Genomic DNA, 23,984 nt, shown 5'->3' with positions numbered 1-23,984 from the left:
TCTGTCACCCCCGGGGGGACACACAGAGACCCCCGCCCCGTCCCTGGGGGCCACTGGGGATCCCCGGTGTCACCCCCAGTGTCACCCCCGGGGGACAGGAGGGACAGGGAGGGCGAGCGCGGCTCCGGAGCATGCAGGGACTGGGGACACCCTGGGGACACCTGGGGACACCTGGGGACACCCTGGGGACACCTGGGGACACCTTGGGGACACCCTGGGGACACCTGGGGACACCTGGGGACACCCTGGGGACACCCTGGGGACACCTGGGGACACCCTGGGGACACCTGGGGACACCTTGGGGACACCCTGGAGGTGCTTTGGGGACACTCTCGGGACACCCTGGGGACACCTTGGGGACACTCTGGGGACACTTTGGGGACACTCACCCGCCCTGGCCGTGCCTGCACTCCGCTGTCGGCTCCGGAGCCACCGCATGTCCCCCGTGGGGACAGGGACAGTGGGGACAGGGACAGTGGGGACAGGGACAGTGGGGACACCCCTGGGGGGCCCGGACACCTCGAGGGACCCTCGGCAGCGGGACATCAGGATTGGGACCGGGATCAGGGGGAGGTGACACTCGGGGTCAGGGCCAGGTGACACTCAGGGTCAGGGTGACACCCCGGGGTCAGGACCAGGTGACAGTCTGGGATCAGGGCCAGGTGACACTCAGGGATCAGGGGGAGGTGACACTCTGGGATCAGGACCAGGTGACACTCGGGGTCAGGGGAGGTGACACCCCAGGGTCAGGGGGAGGTGACACCCCAGGATCAGGACCAGGTGACACTCAGGGATCAGGGCCAGGTGACACTCGGGGATCAGGACCAGGTGACACTCTGGGATCAGGACCAGGTGACACTTGGGGTCAGATCTGAAGGGGATTTGTCCCCCCGGGATCGGAGCCCTCCTCCCGCGGTTCCCCCCGCCATCAGCACAGGCTGCCCCCCAAATCTCCCCCCAGGGAAGTGGGGAAGGTGCCCTTGCCAAAGTCTCTGGAAAAGGGAGAAAAAAGCTTTAACCATCCATGGAGCGAAGGGAGGCGGGAAAAAGAAGGAAAAAAGGGGCAAAAAACAACCCACGAGACAAGGAGAAAGCGGCGGTTACAAAACGAGCGGCGGGGCCGGGGCTGCTCCGGCCGCGCGGGGAGCGGCTCCGGGCCCGGGGAACCGGAGGGTTCCGGGCTGGGAAGGGGCCAGGTCGCCGTTTGAAATGTTTGTTTTGTCTGTTGTGGTTTCCCCGGGCGCTCGGCCGGGCCCGGCGGGAGGCAGCCGGGGCTATTTCTGTCCGCTGATGGACTGGGATATGGAGCGGGGCGGGATCATATCCAGCAGGTATTCCCGCTGCCGGTCCGCCAGGCTCGACGCTTTGTGGCCCCCGATGCCGGCGTTCAGGTACGCGATGTTCACTCCTGGGGGACGGCACGGACCCTCCGGCACCGCGCCGAGCCCACAGCCCTGCCCTGGGAGCCCCGGGACACCAGGGACACCCCACAGCCCTGCCCTGGGACCCCCGGGACACCAGGGACACCTGGGACACCCTGGGACCCCCCGGGACACCCTGGGACCCCTGGGACACCCCACAGCCCTGCCCCGGGACCCCCGGGACACCCCACGGCCCTGCCCTGGGACCCCCGGGACACTCTGGGACCCCTGGGACACCCTGGGACACCCTGGGACCCCTGGGACACCCCGGGACACCAGGGACACCCCACAGCCCTGCCCTGGGACCCCCGGGACACTCTGGGACCCCTGGGACACCCTGGGACACCCTGGGACCCCCCAGGACACCCCGAGACCCCCTGGGACACCCCGGGACACCCTGGGACACCCTGGGACACCAGGGACACCCCACAGCCCTGCCCTGGGACCCCCGGGACACCAGGGACACCCCACAGCCCTGCCCTGGGACCCCCGGGACACCCCACAGCCCTGCCCTGGGACCCCCGGGACACTCTGGGACCCCCTGGGACACCCCACAGCCCTGCCCTGGGACCCCTGGGACCCCTGGGACACCCCGGGACACCCTGGGACACCCCGGGACACCCCTGGACACCCCTGGGACACCCTGGGACACCCCTGGACCCCCACGGGGCAGGAAGGGCCTCAATTCCCAAATTCCACCCCAAAATCCCATGGACGTGGCCTGAGCTGTCCCAATCCCATCCCATCCCATCCCATGGATCCCATCCCATGGATCCTATCCCATGGATCCCATCCCATGGATCCCATCCCATGGATCCCATGGATCCCATCCCATGGATCCCATCCCATCCCATCCCATGGATCCCATCCCATGGATCCCATGGATCCCATCCCATGGATCCCATCCCATCCCATCCCATGGATCCCATCCCATGGATCCCATGGATCCCATCCCATCCCATCCCATGGATCCCATCCCATGGATCCCATGGATCCCATGGATCCCATCCCATGGATCCCATCCCATCCCATCCCATCCCATCCCATGGATCCCATCCCATGGATCCCATCCCATCCCATGGATCCCATCCCATGGATCCCATCCCATGGATCCCATCCTATCCCATTATCCCATTATCCCATGGATCCCATCCCATCCCATGGATCCCATGGATCCCATCCCATGGATCCCATCCCATGGATCCCATCCCATGGATCCCATCCCATGGATCCCATCCCATCCCATTATCCCACCCCACCGTTCCCGTTATCCCATCCCGAGGTTGCCGTACCTGGCATTCCCAGGAGCCCCCCGGCCACGGAGAGCTGCGGGGCCTGGGCGAAGTTGGAGAGCATGGAGCGTGCGGAGGTGGGAATTCCGCGCTGGAGGCTGCTCTGGGGCTGCGGGGCCTGCGGGGCCGGAAAACGGGACTTGGGATCGGGGGGAACGAGGAGAACGGGCGGCAAACCCTCCCCATCCCGATGGGCACATCCCAGTGCCCCACAGTCCCATTCCTGGTGTTCCATCATCCCATTCCCAGTGCCCCAACATCCCATTCCCAGCTCCCCTGATCCCATTCCCAGTGCCTCATAATCCCATTCCCAGCTCCCCTGATCCCATTCCCAGTGCCCCATGATCCCATTCCCAGCTCCCCTGATCCCATTCCCAGTGCCTCATGATCCCATTCCCAGCTCCCCTGATCCCATTCCCAGTGTCCCCTGATCCCATTCCCAGCTCCCCTGATCCCATTCCCAGTGTCCCCTGATCCCATTCCCAGTGCCCCAACATCCCATTCCCAGTGTCCCCTGATCCCATTCCCAGCTCCCCTGATCCCATTCCCATTCCCCCCAATCCCATTCCCATTCCCCCCAATCCCATTCCCAGCTCCCCCAATCCCATTCCCATTCCCCCCAATCCCATTCCCATTCCCCCCAATCCCATTCCCAGCTTCCCCGATCCCATTCCCATTCCCAGCTCCCCTGATCCCATTCCCACCTCCCCCCGATCCCATTCCCAGCTCCCCTGATCCCATTCCCATTCCCCCCAATCCCATTCCCATTCCCCCCGATCCCATTCCCACTCCCCCTGACCCCATTCCCAGCTCCCCTGACCCCATTCCCACTCCCCCCGACCCCATTCCCACCTGCCGGAGCGTGTGGTGCCGCAGGATCCCGTCCTGTTTTCCGACGCTGGGCACGGCGGGCGCGGCCGTGGGGGACAGGGCAGCCTGCTGCTGCAGCCGCTGCTCGATCTCCTGCGGGAACCGTTCCCTCGGGAATGCCGCCCGGAATGTCCCCGGGAACGCCATCCCCGGGAATCCCCGGGAACACCATCCCCGAGAATCCCCGGGAACGCCATCCCCGGGAATCCCCGGGAATGTCACCCTGCTCAATTCCCCGAGAATGTCACCCTGCTCAAATCCCCGGGAACGCCATCCCCGAGAATCCCCGGGAACGTCACCCTGCTCAAATCCCTGGGAATGTCACCCCGCTCAAATCCCCGGGAACGCCATCCCCGAGAATCCCCGGGAACACCATCCCGCTCAATTCCCCGGGAACGCCATCCCCGAGAATCCCCGGGAACGTCACCCCGCTCAAACCCCCGGGAATGTCACCCCGCTCAAACCCCCGGGAATGTCACCCCGCTCAAACCCCCGGGAATGTCACCCTGCTCAATTCCCAGGGAATGTCACCCTGCTCAAATCCCCGGGAACGCCATCCCCAAGAATCCCCGGGAATGTCACCCCGCTCAAATCCCCGGGAATGTCACCCCGCTCAAACCCCCGGGAATGTCACCCCGCTCAAACCCCCGGGAATGTCACCCTGCTCAAATCCCCGGGAATGTCACCCTGCTCAAATCCCCGGGAATGTCACCCTGCTCAAATCCCCGGGAATGTCACCCCGCTCAAATCCCCGGGAATGTCACCCTGCTCAACTCCCCGGGAATGTCACCCTGCTCAAATCCCCGGGAATGTCACCCTGCTCAATTCCCAGGGAATGTCACCCTGCTCAACTCCCCGGGAATGTCACCCTGCTCAACTCCCCGGGAATGTCACCCTGCTCAATTCCCCAGGAACGCCATCCCCGAGAATCCCCGGGAATGTCACCCCACTCAAATCCCCGGGAATGTCACCCCACTCAAATCCCCGGGAATGTCACCCTGCTCAACTCCCCGGGAATGTCACCCTGCTCAATTCCCTGGGAATGTCACCCTGCTCAAATCCCCGGGAACGTCACCCTGCTCAAATCCCCGGGAACGTCACCCTGCTCAAATCCCCGGGAACGCCATCCCCGAGAATCCCCGGGAATGTCACCCCGCTCAATTTCCCGGGAATGCCAACCCAGCAAGGATGGGATCAATGGGATGGGATCAGTGGGATGGGATCAATGGGATCAATGGGATCGATGGGATCAATGGGATCAATGGGATGGGGATAATGGGATCAATGGGATCAATGGGATCAATGGGATCACTGGGATGGGGATAATGGGATGGGATCAATGGGATCAGTGGGATCAATGGGATCACTGGGATGGGGATAATGGGTTGGGATCAATGGGATCAATGGGATCAATGGGATCAATGGGATCAGTGGGATGGGGATAATGGGATGGGATCAATGGGATCAATGGGATCAATGGGATCACTGGGATGGGGATAATGGGTTGGGATCAATGGGATCAATGGGATCAATGGGATCAGTGGGATCAATGGGATCACTGGGATGGGGATAATGGGATGGGATCAATGGGATCAATGGGATCAATGGGATCAATGGGATCAATGGGATCAATGGGATCTCTGGGATGGGGATAATGGGTTGGGATCAATGGGATCAATGGGATCTCTGGGATGGGGATAATGGGTTGGGATCAGTGTTTTGGGACGCTTTGGGATGGGATTCCCGGGAATGCCGACCTGCTCCTGCTGCAGGGCCTTGACGAAGGCGTTCTTGAGGCGATTCGTGTGCTCGGCCTTGAGCGCCTTCTTCTGGTTGGAGGTCTGGCACTGCTCGCACAGGATCCGCCCGCCCTTCTCCTGCTTCCAGTGCGGCGTGAAATCCGTGCGGCACTGCGCGCACACGAACGGCTCCACGCGCGGCACCGCCGGCGCGCTCTTCCCTGCACAACACACGGGAAAAATCCACACTCGGGATAAATCCACACTCGGGATAAATCCACACCTGGGATAAATCCATACCCGGGACAAATCCACATCTGGGATAAATCCACATCTGGGACAAATCCACATCCAGCACAAATCCACACCCAGCACAAATCCACATCTGGGACAAATCCACATCTGGGACAAATCCACATCTGGGAAAAATCCACATCTGGGAAAAATCCACATCCAGGACTAATCCACACCCGAGATAAATCCACACTCGGGACAAATCCACATCTGGGAAAAATCCACATCTGGGACAAATCCACATCTGGGACTAATCCACACCCGGGACAAATCCACATCCAGCACAAATCCACATCCAGGACAAATCCACACCCGGGAAAAATCCACATCCAGCACAAATCCACATCCAGGACAAATCCACACCCGGGACAAATCCACATCCAGCACAAATCCACACCCGGGAAAAATCCACACCCGGGACAAATCCACACCCGGGAAAAATCCACATCTGGGACAAATCCACATCTGGGAAAAATCCACACCCGGGACAAATCCACACTCGGGACAAATCCACATCTGGGACAAATCCACATCCAGGACAAATCCACATCCGGGATAAATCCACATCTGGGATAAATCCACATCTGGGACAAATCCACATCCAGCACAAATCCACATCCGGGACAAATCCACACCCAGCACAAATCCACATCCAGCACAAATCCACATCCAGCACAAATCCACACCCGGGACAAATCCGGAATCCCAGCCTGGAACCCTCACAATCCCAACTGAAACCGCAAAAAAAACCCAGCAGAAATCCCGGAAATTTGGTCTGAATTCCCAGAAATTTGGTCCTGCAAATTTGGTCTGAAATCCTGCAAATTTGTGTTTGAAATCCTGAGAATCAGCCAAAATCCTGGAAATTTGCTCTGAAATCCTGGAAATTTGGTCTGAAATTTTGTAATTTGTGTTTGAAATCCTGTGAATCGGCCAAAATCCTGCAAATTTGCTCTGAAATCCTGGAAATTTTGTCTAAAATCCCACAAATTTGGCCTGAAATCCTGCAAACCCATTAAAAACCAAAACCCCACGTTTTCCCCCCAAACCCCAACAATTCCTAAACCCCTCCAAGCGCCCCCAGACGCCGCCGTTGGCCCCGAGGGCGGCGATTCCAGCTGGAAATCCCCCTGATCCCCCCATTTTTGCCGGTTTTGGGGCGGGCAGTGACCTTGGCTGTCGATGACGCTCTGCACCACCTCCTCCAGCCCCACCATGTAGATGAACTCGCTGTTGGCCGCGCTGGGCAGGAAGTGCAGGAGCGGCGCCGGCGGCTTCGGGGGCGGAATCTCCAGCAGCGTCTTCTCCAGCTGCTTCCGCAGCGCCAGCTTGGCGGCGGCCTGGGAATTGGCGGCGTCGGAGAGAGCGCTGGGGCTGGGGAGAGGGGACGAGACGCGGGCCACCGAGCCCGGCTGCATGTGCGACGCGAGGTTCATGTAGATGGCGGAGGACGACGAGCGCTGGCACGGCACCGAGGAGCCGGATTGCTGCGGAGGAGAGGGGGATTGGAGGGGATTCGGGATTGGGGGGAATTCGGGATTGGGGGGAATTCGGGATTGGGGGGGATTCGGGATTGGGGGGAATTCGGGATTGGGGGGAATTCCGGATTGGAGGGAATTCAGGATTGGAGGGAATTCGGGATTGGGGGGAATTCAGGATGGGAGGGAATTCGGGATGGGAGGGAGTTCAGGATTGGAGGGAATTCGGGATCAGAGGGAGCCAGGGTGGGTGAAGGGGTTGGGGAATCCCAGGAATTGAGGAGGGGAGGCGGGAGGGGCTGTGGCCTTGGGGTGGGGGTCGTGCAAACCGGTGCAAACCAGTGCCCAAACCAGTCCAAACCAGCCCAAACCAGTCCCAACCAGCCCAAACCAGTCCCAACCAGCCCAAACCAGTGCCCAAACCAGTCCCAACCAGTCCTCAAACCAGTACAAACCAGCCCAACCAGCCCCAACCAGTGAAAACCAGTGCCCAGCCAACCCCAACCAGTGCCAAACCACCCCAAACCATCCCAAACCATCCCAAACCACCCCCAAACCATCCCAAACCACCCCAAACCACCCCAGATCATCCCAAACCACCCCAGACCATCCCACCCCACCCCACCCCGTCCCGTCCCACCCCGTCCCGTCCCGTCCCGTCCCGTCCCGCACCGGTTGGTAGTTGATGGCGGGGCTCATCCCGGGCGTGGAGCTGCGGACCAGGCCGGGTTTCTGGGGCCCGCGCTGGCCCTGGAGCTGGGCGGGGCTGGGGGCGATGACGCGCTGGGACATCAACATGTGGGGCAGCGCCGAGCTGGCGGCCGAGCGGATCACGCTGTGGCCCTGCCGGGGAACCCACGGCCGGTCCTGGAGTCAGACCCAGGCACCAGCGCGGAACAAACCCCGACCATTCCCCCCCCACCAACCCTCCCTGAGCTCAGGAACAAAACCACAGGAAAACGAGGGGAACCTGGAGCACCGATGCCCTGATCCACGCAATTCCCACGGATCCAGAATCCCAGGTAACTCCTGATGCCCCAAATCCCTCCCTTTTCCACAGACTGTCCTGGATTTTACGGGATTGTGGCTCTTTCCCCAGCTCAATCCCTATTTCCTGCAGGAGGCTGGAATTCCTCCGTGGTCAAGGGGAGCAGCAGAAATCCAGGGATCAAACACTTCCAGGGGCTTGGAGAATTCCCACCACCCTCATCCCCTTCCAGCTGGGACTCTGGACATTCACGGGATCACGGAATATCCGGCTCCACAAGGGTCACCCAGCCTAATTCCTGACGAACCCAAATCCAACCCCGAGCACCGGGAATGGCAGGAATTCCTCTGCCTCCCGGAAAAACCGGCATTTCCCAGGAAAAACGGGAACGCTCACCTGTAATGTCCTTAAATTCTGCGGCTCCACCCCCTGGGCTCCGGGCCGGGAGGGGATCTTGGACAGGCCCTGCTGCCCCACGTGGCCGGGGGACGGCTGCACGATGGACGCGGCGTTCTGGACCACGGGGGTCTGCGGGAGCACCGAGAGCCGGGGTCAGCGCTCCCGGCGGGAATCCAGAGCCGCGGGATTGTCCTCCCGGGCTGTAGGAATCGGCCCCGTGCCCGCCCGTTCCCGTTATCCCGCCCCATCCGTCCCCACCTCCCTCACCTTCTGCACCACGTTCTCCTTCTGGAGCTGGCTCTGCCGCAGCTTCTTGAGGAGCACCAGCCGGGCCTCCTCCAGCCGCAGCTCGTCCCGGAGCTGCTTGATCAGCTGCTGCCGCTCCTCCAGGCTCTTCCCCTGGAAAACACCGGGCACACCGTGAGGAGGGGAGCGGGGCCAAGCTCCGAGCGGGAATTTGGACCACGGGGGCAAGAACCGAGGGGGAGCCGCACCCGGAATTTGCCGAGGAAGCTCCCGTGCCCTTCCCGGGACGGAATTCCCGTTCCCTCACCTTGAACATCTCCAGGTTGGCCGCCTTGAGCCGCTCCTCCATGCGGGAGCTGGAGCGGGGGCTGGAGGCCTCGTTGTCCGACAGGACGATGATGTCCGGGGACGGGGTCAGGCGGCCCCGGTCCTGCTCACTGCGGGGGAGAGGAGCCCCGGTGAGCCAGGAACGGGGGATCTCGGGAGCGGGATCCCCCTGGCTCCAGCACGGATCCGGAGCGGCTCCCGTGGGCAGGGAGGGATTCCCTCACCCCCCGGATCCCTCTGCTGTAAATCCCACCCGGGAATCGGGAACGGATCCTGGGGCTGGGATGGGAGGGAATGGCAGGGATGCTCCAGCCTGGGATCATCCTCACTGCGGTGGAGAAGGGGCTGAACCCCCCATTCCCAACCCAAATCTACTGGAAAAGCTCCTTCCATAAAGGAAAACCTGCAGGAATATCCAACTGATCCAAGCAGGATTGGGAAAAGGAGCGGCAGGGAAAAGAAACCAAAAATCCGTGGTGGAATCCAGCGGGATCCAGGCGGGATCATCCCGGGGAAGGAGACTCCAAGAAAAAGCCCTTGGCTATCCTGGATTTCATTCCTGCTGCCGGAGAGCCTCGGAAAACAGCGGGATAATCCAGCGTGGAGCAGTGGGAATGCTCAGAGGGAATTCCGGCTCCCTGGAAGGTCCTTGGAGTGAGAGGAGACCATGGAATATCTCATCCCAAACTTTGAGCTCTGAACACCCAGGAGGGAGCCCGGAGCCGAATCCCAGCTCCCAGGCTGGGCAGGAACACGCTCAGAGCTGAGGTTGCCTTCGTCTCCCAAACATTCCAGATCTTTCTGTGGATATTCCCAAGCAGCAGGGCACGGAGCTGCCCCTGCTCCAGCAGAGAAATTCCAGAGCATCCCAGGGAGAAGGAGCTGGTGGGAGCCAATCCAAGCTGCATCCCAGGAGTTCCAAACTGGGCTGGCAGATCCGGAGGGATCCAGCGCTGGATCCCAGGTTTTCCTGGCCGAGGGCTGTCTCACGGCTCCTGGGGGTAATTTCACAGGAGCATCCGGATATATCCAGGCTGGATTACTGACATTCCATCAGGGCAGAGCCCAAATCCAAGAGGAAAAAAGGACCCATCCATGAGGAATCACCGACTGGATTTCCTTTGTCCGGGGAAGAGCAGAATTCCAACAGAACCACCGGAGGGAGGCAGGCAGAGGTGAGGAGACGTGGAGCACATTCCCAAGGAAAATCCAGGAAAATGAGACATTCCCAGCCTCACTTCTCAACTTGGAGCAGAACATTCCCACCTCTTGCCAGGGCTGATCTCCTGATCCGAGTGTCCGTGTCCGATGCTGGTGCCCCCCTGGGGAACCTCGTATTGCACAATATCCAAGGAATTCTGCTGAGGATGCGGCCCCCGGCTCCGCACTCGGAGCAGGACCCTCCAGGGACACCTCCCAGTGTCCTAGGCTGCTCCAGCCCGGCCTCAGACACTTCCAGGGATGAGAAATCCACAAATCCCTGGATAACCCGTGCCACCCTCACGGGGAACAATTCCTTCCAGGGATCCCACCTGCCATTCCCCCTCATCCCACCACTCCCAAACCCCTCCCCAGCTCTCAGAAGGGGATCTCCGGGACCCCCCAAATCCCACTGAATTCCCACCCCTCCAGAGCCCGGCATTCCCGGCACCCACCTCCTCCTGGCGCTCATATCCACGGGCTCGTCGTTGATGTTCTCCTTGCCCGGCCGAGCCGCGCTCCGCCCGTCCCCGTGGGGCCGCAGGCTCCCGTTGAGCTTCTCCTCGTATCCCTTGATCCCGTCCGGCTTCACCGGGAGCTCGTGGGGCACCTCCAGCCCCGCCAGGTCCTTGCGCTTGAGCAGCGCCAGCATCTTCAGCCTCTCCATGGCCTCGTGCCCCTCCATCTTGAGCCGCTTGGCCAGGACGTCCTCGCGCTCCTCCGGCGGCTCCAGGCTCCGCTTGAGCAGGTTCAGGCGCAGCGCGTCCTCCGTCATCCGGTCCATCCTGAGGGACAGCGACGCCGTCAGCGCCGGGGGTCCCCCAGAATCCCCCCGGGATCCCCTCCCAGCCCAGCTCCCATCTCCTCACAGAGACCTCCCCAGCCTCTCTCCAGGGCAGGAGATTCCCCCTCTGGAAGGCCCTGGAATGGCTGAGAACGGCAGCACGATCCCTCTTTTCGGGATTAAAGCCCATGGACGCAGCTCAGCAGGGAAGGGGAGATGGGAGGAACCCCCCCTCGGGAGCCCTGGAATGCCAGGAAATCCCCCAGTGTGTGGTTTTCCAGGCAGGAATGCTCGGCAGCTCCGGGGATGGAGGCACGGGCAGGTCCATCCCCGCCCTCCCACCTCTGCGGCTCCCCCGCCTCAGCTCCAGGTGCAGGAATGCCCTCTGGAAAACAGGAGCCCATCCCAACCCCATCCCCAGCCTGGAGCCCATCCCAACCCCATCCCCAGCCTGGAGCCCATCCCAACCCCATCCCCAGCCTGGAGCCCATCCCAACCCCATCCCCAGCCTGGAGCCCATCCCAACCCCATCCCAATCCCGCTCCCAGGCTGATAAGGAACCAGCTCCAACAACAAAGAGCTGTGGGAGCTCCACCTGCAAACCAGCTGGGCGAGGCCTTTCCCCGCGGAGCGGGGCCGGGGAGCAGGACCAACAGCTGGGAATGGCTGGGAATTCCGTGCTGCTGGCTCGGGAACACCGGGAATCGCTCCGCAGGGAACAGAAAGCGTCCCAGCTCCGATCCCGGGCACCTGGAGCTGCTCCTCACCTGCCCGCACCCGGCCCCGAGTCATTCCCGGGATAAACCTCACCCCAGCCAAACTCCTGGCTCGGGTACAAATCCCTGGAATGATGCATCCCTACACGAGTTCAGCTCCCACCGGAGACGCCAGGAGCAGGGGAGGGCAGCAGGAAAAGCCATGGAAATCCCAAAGAGGATCTGAAAAGACGCCGGCCGGAGCCTCCACGGGAGCACCTGGGGCTCTTCCCTACCTGCTCATCCCGTCTCTCCGCACGTCTCCCAAATTTAGCCCGGCAAGCCGGGACAGGCGGCGGGAGCTGCTCCCGCCCCCGGCCCGCGGGAGTGACCCCGGGGGATCCGGGATGTTCCAGACACCCCGGGAGCCCTCGGAGCCGCGCCCAGCGCTGCGGCTGGAGCCGCTGGGAACGCGCCAGGATCCCGGGAGCGCAGCCAGGAACGGGAAGGAGAGAGCAGGAGGAGCAGGGAGAGGTCCACGGGACCAACATCCCACAGGATAATCCCCGCTGGAATAACGAGCTCCCCGCGGGTCGCCGAGCACGGAGCCGGCACAGCCGGGATCCAGCATCTCCTGGACCAGCTTCCTGCTCGTCCTCACCGGGGCTGGAAGGATCCCACAGGAATTCCGGGGACCCTTGGAGCCTCACCCACCTGGACACCCCCTGCCCCATCACCAAGGTGGTCTCCCCAGGACCCCCAGCGCCCTCCCCACCAGCATTCCAAGCAAATCCAAAGTGCCGTTACCAGGAACGGGGCCCACCACCATTTAATCCGCTCCAGAGGTTTTCCAGGCTCAGCCAGATCCAATAAAAATTAAATTAGGCTTCGGAGTCGGTATTGAATGGGGCCCTTTGGCTGGAGGGGGAAGGGGAGGATCCACTGGGAATTTCCAGAGCACTGGGAAAGCCGGGGGACAGCTCCTGATTCCATGCAGAAGGTGCAGTGAAGAGCAGGAATTATTCCCATCCCGGGGTATCCGGCAGCTCCGGAGGTCGGACAGGTGGGAGGCTCAGCCCCGGCCCCGCTCCGGTCCCGGCACATCCCAAACCGGATCATCCGGCCCCGCCGCCCTCCGGCACGGCTCCCGGGGATCCGGCACATCCCAGGGAGCAGCCTCGGCCTCTCCCTTCAGCTTCATCCAAAAAAATCCTCCTCGCTGGAACCAAATTCCCAAATGGTGGCAAAACTCATGGAAAACAGGAGCTAAATCCACGGGGGCGTCTCTGACCGGGATTATCCCCGGCAGCTCCTTCCCTGAGTGCCTGGGAACAGCCGAGATTCCCGAGGCTGGGATGAGCAGGCCCGGCTGACCTTGGAATGCTTTCCAGGAATGCCGGGGTGCCGGAGCCCGGCTCGCTCCGGCGATGCCCCGCTCTCGGTGGGGACGCCGCTCCGTCCCTGCTCCGGCACCACGCGCTCCTCGGCACGTTCCGCTGGCTCCGGGCGCTTTTCCTGCTCCACAGGGCCCGGCAGGACGGGTTTGGCGTTCGCAGACACACAAAGCAGCGCCCCGTTTTCCATGGATATTGGATGTGGCGCCCACGGGGAAAAAAAAAATCCAACAACAACAAAAAAAAAACACCTCAGCGGGAGGATTTGAACGGCTGGAACGAGCGAGCTGGGCCAAAAGAAGGAAAATTCCAGGGAGAAGTGGGAATATCCAGGGAGAGATGCAGCCAGGAGGGAAAACATCCCGGGATTCACCCGATGGGATCCAGAACCGAGAGTCGGCAGCGCCAGGAGTTAATTCCAGCCGGAGTTTATCCAGGGAGGCTCCAGCCCCTTCCCAGCCTCCTTGGAGCGTTTTCCGTTGGGTCAAACCCCGTGTTGGTCTTCCAGCCCCAATTCCCGGCCTTGGACCCTCTGGAGCTCATGGAGGGGTTGTAATTCCTGATTCAGCACCAGGAACGATCCCTGATCCGCCAGGAGGGATCCCTGATCTGCCTGGAATGATCCCTGATCCGCCAGGAGGGATCCCTGATCTGCCTGGAACGATCCCTGATCCACCAGGAGGGATCCCTGATCCGCCTGGAACAATCCCTGATCCGCCAGGAGGGATCCCTGATCCACCTGGAACGATCCCTGATCCGCCAGGAGGGATCCCTGATCCACCTGGAATGATCCCTGATCCGCCAGGAACGATCCCTGATCCACCACGAGGGATCCCTGATCCACCAGGAGGGATCCACGTGCTCCCGGTGCCGCGAGGTCTCCCCAGCTCCCTCTGCTCTCCCAGCCCTGCTCCAGCAGCGCTGGAATTCTGCCGAGTGGAGCTGCCCCGGAGGAGCCGAGGTGGATCCCTGGGATCCAAGGGACAGAGGATGGGAGATCAGGGATAAAGCAGCCTGGCGCCTGCTCCGCTCCTTGGGAAGCCTCTGGCATTCCCAGGAAGAGGCCCCAGGGGACCCAGAGAATTCCCGAGTCTCCGTTTGGGGCTGGAATGCCAGGATGAATCCCAGGAGGGAGCCAGCGTGATCCGTAACTCCCCCCGGGAGCTCCAGCCCCGGAGCCAAGGTGCTCCAGAGCTTCCAGCACCATCCCTCGCTCCAAACCCAGGACACCACCTGGATGTGAGCCCGATGGAGTCAAATCCATCTAAATCCCTTTAAAATCCCGTTTTCCCGGGATCAGGAACCGGTGAGATCCAACTCCTCCCGCTCACCTGGGCGCGCTCCCGCTGCCCGAACCCCCCCGAATCCCAGGATCCCGCCTCAAGCCCCGCGGATCCCGTGGGAAATCCACGGGGCTGGCTCCTCATCCGGAGCCATCCGGCCCAAATCCCGCTCCAGGGGCTTCCCGGAGCCCGGCACGAGGCGGCTCCAATTCCATCTGGGCTCGGCACATCCCGACGGCGGCGTCATAAAACGCGTTCCGGCACGGAACACAAAATGGCTGGCTCCCAGGGCGAGCATTCCCAAGGAACGGCAGGAAAAGGATAATAACCTAAAAAGGTAATTAGGATTTAACGGCTCGGCGGCCGGCAGCGGGATCTGGAGCGGGATCCGGGAACGCCGCTGGAAAGGGAAGGGAGGAAAACTCCACGGCTGAACAAAAACCAAAAACCAAAAACCAAAAACCAAACACCACGCTGCTCTGATCCCAGCGATCCAGGGACGTGTCCGGGAATCCAGAGGAACGCCCGGCTCCGTGCAGGAATTCTCAGGCAGGTAAGGGAGGCTGAGGGTGGCTCCAGGAGATTTTCCCCGGAGCAGAACGAGCACCGGGATTTAAAGCAACACCCGAAAAGCCCTAAAAACAAAAAGCCCTAAAAACGGCCCCGGAGCCGTCCCGGAATGCTCAGGGACACGGCTGCTCCCGGCAGGAAAAGGGAACGGGAATAAGATGGAAGGGCTGGGATGGAGCAGAGCGGGAATTCCTATGGAGCAAACCGCTCCAGGAGTTCTGCTGTTCCCGGATCCAACGTGGGGAAACCTGACCCTGCTCCGACACACCGGTCCCAGAGCCCGGATCCACCCGACTCTGGATCTCCCAGATCCCGGATCTCCCGGATTCCAGATCTCCCAGATTCCAGATCTCCCAGATTCCAGATCTCCCAGACCCCGGATCTCCCGGATTCCAGATCTCCCGGATTCCAGATCTCCCGGATTCCAGATCTCCCAGACCCTGGATCTCACAGATTCCAGATCTCCCAGACCCTGGATCTCCTGGATTCCAGATCTCCCAGACCCCGGATCTCCCGGATTCTGGGTCACCACCACCAGCCTGGGATGTCCCCAGATTCTGCAGCCCTGGGTCAAGTACAAAACTAACGATGGGAAGCAGGAAAAGCGGGAAAGGAGGAAAATCCTCCCTCCCAAAAAGTGCTTCCCTTCCCTCCTGAGTTTGTGTCTTGTCCAACTCCATTTCTTGGGAGCTGGGAATGCCGGGGCCGTGTCCGGCACCACTGGCCTCACACCTTATCCCACCCCAGGGGTTTTGGGATGCGGGAGGAGAGCAGGAATTCCAGCAGGAATCCCAACAGGAATCATGCCCTGAAATGGGGGGAAAAGACCGAAAAACTCCACAAAGTCTGGAAGAGAGATAAAAATTCCAGGGGGTCCGGCTGGGACGGCCCGTTCTGGGGAAAGGCAGCTGGAAAACGCTCCGGGAAAACCAAATCCAATAAAAAGCGCTGGGATGGGAGGTGGGGGGGAGGGAGCGCCGGGCCCCCTCCCCATCCGGGATGACGCAGACTTCCCAGGCTTCCTTATATAACGCTTCCCGATTTCCTCGACTGCGGGCGCTGCCTTTGTGCGGCCGCCCCGGCTCGGGCCATCCATCGCCAATTAATAACGCGATCGATAATTCAATCAATCAGCAGCGAGAACGGGGGGTGACATCGATCCCGGCAGGGCCATTCCCGGTGTTTGTGTCACCCCTGCAGCCGGGGAGGGTGGGATGGGAGCGCTGGAATAGCGATGGATGAGGTGGGGAAGGGGGGCAGGGAAGGGAGAGGGGAAATCACGGATCGACTCCCACGGCACCGCCGCTCGTTCTCTCCTTCCAACATTCCCTCGCCAGAAAACACCACCGTAATAACAACAACCACAAAAAAAAAATAATAAAAAAATTATACAAAAAAAAAAAAAGCAGAAAAGCGTCTGGGCTCATCCCCAAGGAGCCCCTTTTGTCCGGTGGGGATCGCTGACAAAGGCCGGTGCCGGGGATACTCACAGGTCCGACAGTGGCGCTGCCCGGGGCTGCCGAGGGTGCGAGGGGGCGGCGCGGGGAGCGCTGCGGGAACGGGCAGGGGGCGGCCGGGGCCGGGGCCGGGCTCCATCGCCCGCGGAGCCGCAGCCGCAGCCGGAGCCGCGCTCCGAGCGGGCCCTTCCCTGCCAATCATGCGCGTTCTGTTTTATTAAACAAAAGAAAAGGGGGATGCTGACTTCTTCCCATCATGCCTCGCGGGGCAGGGAAAAAGAGAAGGGAAAAAAAAAAAAAGGGGGAATTTAAAAAAAAAAAAAAAAATTGGAATTTAAAAAAAAAAAAAAATTAGGGGGAAGGAAAAAAAAAAATAAAAAAAAAAAAATAAAAAGCGACAAAAAAAAAAATTCCGGTGGCGAGCGGTTTGGCACCTCCCGACATGGAACTGGCTCGGGGTTTGACGGGGGGGGGATTTTTCCTGGGATTTCGGCGCTGGCGCTGCCGCCCCCTCCCCGCTCCCCCTCCCCCCGCTCCTGGCCCCCCGCCAAACTTTGTCTTCATTCATGGAAGCTCCTTCCCTCCCCTGGAATTTTAACTGTTTCCCTCCCAAAAAACAGGCTCGGGGCCGCGCCGCCGCCGCCGCCGGGATCCGCCCCGCCCGGTCCCGAAAGAACCGCGGGCCCCGGGCCGGGACCGGCGGAGGAGCCGCCCCGGGAGCGCTCGGAGCACGGCGAGAACGAGCAGCGGAGAATGGCCGGGAATCCCGGGAATGTGACCGGGGATCCGGGAATGTGACCGGGGATCCGGGAATGTGACCGGGGATCCCGGGAATGTGACCGGGGATCCCGGGAATGTGACCGGAGATCCCAGGAATGTGACCGGGGATCCGGGAATGTGCACAGAGATCCCGGGAATGTGCCCGGGGATCCGGGAATGTGCCCGGGGATCCGGGAATGTGACCGGAGATCCCGGGAATGTGACCGGGGATCCCAGAATGTGTCCAGGGATCCGGGAATGTGACCGGGGATGCGGGAATGTGACCGGAGATCCCGGGAATGTAACCGGGGATCCCAGAATGTGCCCAGGGATCCTGGGAATGGGATTCACCATGGAGAACCCAGAGATGGAGAATCCCAGGGATGGAGAACCTGGGAGATGGAGAACCCAGGGATGAAGAATGCCAGGGATGGAGAATCCCAGGAGATGGAAAATGCGGTTTTAAATTAAAACACGGGAGGTCAAGGCGGGATATTTGGAATTCCTTGTTCCCTGTCAGGGTGGTGAGGGCCTGGCACGAGTTATCCCGGGAATCTGGGGCTGCCCCATCCCTGGAAGTGCTCAAGGCCCGGCTGGACAGGGCCTGGAGCAGATGGAAAGTGTTGGATCCCCCCAAAACACCTGGATGATCCCGTAATCCCCAACATCCACAGCTTTATTCCACCCCGGGTGTGTGGGAGCCTGGGAATTCCGTAGCATTCCAGCACTGGAACCCCCAGTTTGCCTTTATAGGATGAAATGGAACAATTTGGTTTCCAAAGGGGGAAAGGATTAATTAGCTCTAATTGCACACTCGTTTCCATGGATTTATCAGCTAATGAGGGGGTGGGACGGGCCCTGGGATGATTTATTCCAGGCTGTGTCCATGGAAAGCACAGAGGGCACAGGAGAGCAGCAAATTCCTTCATTTCTCTGTTCCTGGTTTTCCAGGACCATTCCAGGCCGTTTCCATCCTCTCCATCTTCCATCCCAGTTCTCTGCTGGGTGGGGATTCGGGACACTCCCATCCCTGATGGAGCTGATCCCTCCCATCCCTGCTCCTGCTCCGACCTTCCCAATGGATCTTCCCAGCCCGGACGGGCAAAGGAGGCGCTAAATTAAATCCTTTAATTGGATTTGGGGTTTTCCCTATGGATCCATTCCCTGGGAGCTTCTGTTCCCAGGATGAAAAGGTCTCCGAGGAAGTTCCGTACCAGAGCTCCTGCTATCCCAGATCCAAAGGATCCCTGGATCTTCCTCCCCGCTGCCGTGATCCCCCTGTGCCGCCTCTCCCGGGATTCCCGGATCCAATTCCCTCCTCCTCAAGCGGCAGCACCCGCTCCAGGCCGACACCGCGTACCCGGGAAGAGATCCTGGGAAAACCAGAGGATGAGTAACAGGGAGAGGGATGATTTTCCCAAACTTTGCCATCCAAAGCCGGCTGATCTCCATCGCCCGAGGAGGCTCCACAACAAACTCAACGCGGCCCAAGGATCACCGGGATGCGACCAAGGGAGCGCAGCACGATCCCATTCCTATGGATTCATCCCGAGGCCAGCTGGGATTGACCCTCGGGAACTCGGGATCCGCTCCCCCATTCCTATGGATTCATCCCGAGGCCAGCTGGGATTGACCCTTCCAGAACTCGGGATCCACTCCCCCATTCCTATGGATTCATCCTGAGGCCAGCTGGGATTGACCCTTCCAGAACTCGGGATCCACTCCCCCATTCCTATGGATTCATCCCGAGGCCAGCTGGGATTGACTCTTCTGGAACTCGGGATCCGCTCCCCTCGCCGGCTGCTCCCAGCGATGTCAGGGCTGGGATTCCCACTTTATCCCACCCCGTTCCCAGCCACATCCAGCAGCTCCAGGCAAAACCAGCGAGCGGTTTCCAGGATTTCCAAAGGATTTCTTGGCTTCCAGGATTCCCAAACCCCACTTTCAGCTGAGGCCATTCCTTGGAAAAGCAGAGCCGGGCGTCCTCCCTCTCCTCCAGCCCACGGCAGCGTCATTCCCAGCGCTCCGGTGGCTCCACGGATCCCGCTGCTCTGCGGGAATTCTCGCAAGGAACAGACAATCGGCCGTGGGAATGCCCCCACTGCACAAGAAGGTGCTGGAATTTGCTCCAAGATTTAATTGGAATCCAGGATTTAATGAAGAGGAAAATCCACCGGGTTTGGAGCTGCTCAGGAAGGACCACGGGATCATTCTGGAATTCCCTGGAATTCTGTGTCTCTCCAATCGCCTCCTTCTCTCTCCGAACTCCCCACTGGATTCAGCACAGGGCGGATGTCGGGATGTGTTCGAGGAGCAGGAACTGGGAGCAGCCCAGATTCCCAACCCTTCCTCCAGCCTGGATGAATCCCTGGAGCATCCACCTTTGAATTCCCTGGGGGCCGTGGATCCTGCGGGAAACAGCCCGAGCAGGTTTTCCAGCCAGGCCCTCCCTAAAATCCGGGATTTGGGGAGCGCTCCTGGAGGTTCAGTCCCGGAGTTTGGGGAATTTCAGGGAACTTCTGGCTCGCTGGGAAAGCAAAAATGGATCCTGGGATGGATGGCAAGGAGCAGCCTCCCCTTCCCACAGGGACACGCGGCTTTGGCTCGGTCTCATCCCAAAATTGTCAGGATTTGTGCATCCATCTTCTGAGACTCCAGGGAAGTGAAGCCCAGATTTTATGGGGAAAAGCACACCAGGCATGGAAAACACAAATCCAACTCTTCCCATCAGCCGGCCCCCACGGAACCGCTGCGGATTCCAAACCGGGACAATTCCAGGGTTCAGCCCCAAAATCCACGCTCCAAACCTCAGGGAGAGGAATCCAGGGAGCGGGGATGGAACAACATGGATGCGATGAGGATCCATGGAAATGAAACCCGGCCTCCTCGGTGCTGGGTCGGGGCTAATTTTAGTCTTGGAAGCGCCGCTCCCAACACCCTCCGGATTCCAAAGGCTGGTGCTGCTCTTCAGAGGGATTTCAGGCATTTTCCAGATAGCACCATCCCAAATGCCCGGATAGGATTCCACGTGCCAGGGGCAGAGTCACAGCGCCGGGATGGGAGCGTTCTCCCCTTCCCCAGCCCATCCCGGATCCAGGAGCACCCCACGCTCGGGAATAAAACCAGAACCCAGCGCTGCGGCCTCTTCCCGACCCGCTCCCCACGGATCGGGAATTCGGGATGAGCTCCCACAGCCCAGGGGAAACCAAAATCAGCGGCACCCGCTGGGATCCCCAGACACAACCGGGCAGCTCCTGCGGCTCCGGATCGGGAAGGGACTGGGAGAGCCCGGGATGCTCCCGAGGCTGGAAGGAGCAGCCGGAGCTGTCGGAGCCAGGCTGGGAGAGCTGGGATTGCCCAGCCTGGAAAAGGGAGGATCCAGGGAGACCTTGGAGCATCTTCCAGTGGCCAAAGGCGCTCCGAGAGCTGGGAGGGAGCTGGGATGAGGACGTGGAGCGGCAGGAAAGTGGGAATGGCTTTAGGATGGGACATTGGGAAGAAATTCCTGCAGGGAAACGCGGACGCATCCCAACACATCCCATCCCAGCCACGGCAGCGGGAGCATCCCGAGAGGCTGCAGAATATGGAATAGCCCTAAAAACCTGGAAAAGAGCCTAAAGCAAAACAAAACCCAGGGCAAACACAATCCCAGCCACCCGTGGCTGAGCTGCCCAAGACTACAGAGCAGAATTCCAAGATCCGCGTGGAATTCAAAGCCAGAGATTTCCACCAGGAGCACTGGGGGACCAAGGAGCGTTTTGCCGTCGGATACGGAAGAGCCAAGCGTGGAAAACCGTCATTGAACCGGGAAATCATCAGGAAAAAAGCTCCAGTGACTGATTTTCCTCGGGTCCCGGCGCGGCGAGTGAAGGGATCCGGGAAATTCCTCTCCCGGCTCCTCCGGAGCAGAGGATCCCGACCCCCTGGAATACGGAATCTGAGGGGAAGGAGCTTCCAGGAAGATCCCAAGTGGGATAAAGCCTGCTGAGCAGGTATTCCCACCTTCCCCCCGCCAGGAACACCTGAGGGGAGCGCGGGACCCGCCCCGCTCCGGCGGGATGCTCCGAGCGGAGCCGTCGGAAGAGGACGCTGAAGATGGATGGATGCTCCCGTCAGCGCCGGCCTCGTGACCGGGAAAGGCGCCAGGAGAAGGTGGCAGCGAGATCCCAAAGGATCAGAGCCACAGCACCGCCACGGATCCCGGGATGGATCCCAGCGGCTCCCACAGCACGGGAAGGCGACAAATTCCAGCCCAATCCTGGATCCCAGCGAGGCGGGGACCCCAGGGATGGGGGATCCGGAGGGATGGAGGAATCCCTATGGATTCGCCGGCTCCATTTCACCCCAACAGCAACTGGAGCATCGTGGATGGCCCAAACCCTGGGATGTGATGGGAGGGGGGGGTCTCCCGGCACCCCCAATCCTGCAAAGCCCTGAAATTCCCGAAAAACCGCGGCTGCCTGTGCAATCCCAGCCCCCACCCGGGAGCACCGAGGAACAGGAGTCAAATCCTCCCACACTCCTGCCAGGAGGAGGCTGCTCCCATTCCCGTGCTCCCCCTTCCTCCTCCTCCTCCTCCTCCTCTCGCCCGGCAGCGGCCGAGGAGGCTCCAGAAAATCAATGGATATCAAAATGGATATTAAAAAAAAACCGGATCAAAAACGCTCTGGAAAAGCCGATGGATCCCGGCGCATCCTCACGCTGCCGCTCTTCCTCCCTGCTCCCAGATTCCCAAATCTCCTCCTCTCTTCCCGGCAATCCACCCCCTCCCCCCGCCATCACAGATCCCTTTTCCAGGCTCCAAGGGGAGGGGAGAGCGCCCAACCGCCTGGATTTTGGGAATCTGGGGAAGGATTCTCCTCGGGAGCAGCAATCCTCATCCCTGGGAGGAGAAATCCTCTGGGATCTCCTCCTGGGAGAGGATGCAGCTTCCCAAATGCGGATGAGGAAGGGTCCGTGCCCTCCCCTCCCCGGTGCGGCGTTTCCATCCCGATCCCACCCAAAAACCGGGAAGGGGCGCGGGCAGTGCCCGGGGAAGGCGCCTGCTCCGCGGTATCCCAGGGATGGCAAAGTTTCCCTGCTGGCTCCGAGCTGGGGAAGCGGCACCGGGAAGTGAGGGGGGGCAGCAGGAAAAGAGGGAGAATCCCGCGGGGCGGAAATCCTGGAAGAGGCCAGGACCCGCTTCCAGCAGGGAACGGGGAAAGGACCGGGAACCGCTCCCGAATCCCGGCACGGACGGCTGGGAACAAAGGGGGGCTGATCCAGGGTTCCCAATCCCCAAAATCCCGCCGGGAACCCCGGGCAGCCCCCGCGCCTCTCCCGGGGGATTCCCCCAAACCCCCCGGGCTGAACCCCAAAATCCCTGAGCTCTACCCCCCAAAATCCCTGAGCTCTGCCCCCCAAAATCCCTCAGCTCTGCCCCCCAAAATCCCTCAGCTCTGCTCCCCAAAATCCCTGAGCTCTGCACCCCAAAATCCCTGAGCTCTGCCCCCCAAAATCCCTCAGCTCTGCCCCCCAAAATCCCTCAGCTCTGCTCCCCAAAATCCCTCAGCTCTGCTCCCCAAAATCCCTCAGCTCTGCCCCCCAAAATCCCTCAGCTCTGCCCCCCAAAATCCATCAGCTCTGCCCCCCAAAATCCCTGAGCTCTGCTCCCCAAAATCCATCAGCTCTGCTCCCCCAAAATCCCTGAGCTCTGCCCCCCAAAATCCATCAGCTCTGCCCCCCAAAATCCCTGAGCTCTGCTCCCCAAAATCCCTGAGCCCTGCTCCCCCAAAATCCCTGAGCTCTGCTCCCCAAAATCCCTGAGCTCTGCTCCCCAAACTCCCTGAGCTCTGCTCCCCAAAATCCCTGAGCTCTGCCCCCCAAAATCCACCTGCCTTCGCTCCCCAACCCCCCCAAACCAGCTGCTTTGTGCCCCCAAAACTTCTCGGGCTCTGCTCCCCCAAATCCGAGCTCTGCTCCCCCAAATCCGAGCTCTGACCCCCAAAATCCGAGCTGTGCTCCCCAAATCCGAGCTTTGTTCCCCCAGATCCGAGCTCTGATCCCCAAATCCGAGCTCTGATCCCCAAATCCGAGCTCTGCCCCCCAGATCCGATCTCTGCCGCCGCCCAACCCCTCGGGCTCTGCCCCCCCAAACCGGAGCTCTGCCCCCCCAGGCTCAGCCCGCAACACCGCGGGCTCTGCCTCCCGCCCGCAGCCCTCCCCAAATCCCTCAGCCCCCCCAGAATCCGCCCTCAGCCCCCCCAGAATCCGCCCCCAGCCCCCCCAGGATCCCCCCCCATCCCCCGGCTCTCGCCCCCCCTCACGCAGGCCCTGCCCCGCCCCCGCCGGGCCCGGCCCCGCCGCCCCCGCGGGCCTCACCTGGTTCGGGGGTCGCGGGGGGTCGCGGCGGGTTCCCGGCGTTTCCCGGCGTTTCCCGGTGGATTCCCGGCGGATCCCGGCGGATCCCGGCGGGTCCCGGGGGGTCCCGGGGGTCCCGGGCCGGGCGGGCGGAGCAGACGCGGCCGCCGCCGAGCGCAACCGGCACCACCACAAACAATGCCCCTGATTGGCCGCCGCCGCCGCCGCGCCCGCCCCGCCTCCCGACCCCAGCCGCGACGCCCATTGGTGCGGCTTTCGGACGGGCACACGGCTCCACCAATCGGATCGCCGCAATTCGCTCTTAGCCCGCCTCCCGACTTTTACTGGCAGTCTCAGCAGGGATTGACGTCCCGCTGCACCAATGGGAACGCGCCGAGCTTCCCCGCGGGGCGCCTTTAATGGGTCCCCGAGTCTGAACATCCGGGTAC

At 61.3% G+C, this 23,984-nt stretch overlaps 1 protein-coding gene across 2 annotated transcripts; it reads right to left on the bottom strand.

The window, feature by feature from the left end:
* Nucleotides 1–1,135: 1,135 nt before the first annotated feature.
* On the bottom strand, nt 1,136–23,736 carry GATAD2B (GATA zinc finger domain containing 2B). 2 transcript variants are annotated; one of them, XM_058860708.1, is made up of 11 exons: nt 23,557–23,736; nt 10,710–11,039; nt 9,035–9,164; nt 8,749–8,880; nt 8,479–8,610; nt 7,767–7,937; nt 6,788–7,103; nt 5,341–5,543; nt 3,566–3,676; nt 2,714–2,831; nt 1,136–1,408 (listed from the first exon to the last, which is right to left on the bottom strand). In XM_058860708.1, exons 2-11 carry the CDS (start codon nt 11,036–11,038, stop codon nt 1,275–1,277), a joined length of 1,776 nt encoding a protein of 591 aa, XP_058716691.1. In that variant the 5' UTR covers nt 11,039; nt 23,557–23,736; the 3' UTR covers nt 1,136–1,274. The 2 variants fall into 2 exon arrangements, with proteins under 2 accessions (XP_058716691.1, XP_058716692.1); XM_058860709.1 differs by lacking the exon at nt 23,557–23,736 and adding an exon at nt 16,471–16,624.
* Between the last annotated feature and the right edge of the window lie 248 nt (nt 23,737–23,984).

Source organism: Poecile atricapillus, chromosome 33 (genome assembly GCF_030490865.1).
Source record: "Poecile atricapillus isolate bPoeAtr1 chromosome 33, bPoeAtr1.hap1, whole genome shotgun sequence".
NCBI classification, from domain to species: domain Eukaryota; kingdom Metazoa; phylum Chordata; class Aves; order Passeriformes; family Paridae; genus Poecile; species Poecile atricapillus.
This window is presented reverse-complemented; position numbering and strand designations above follow the sequence as displayed.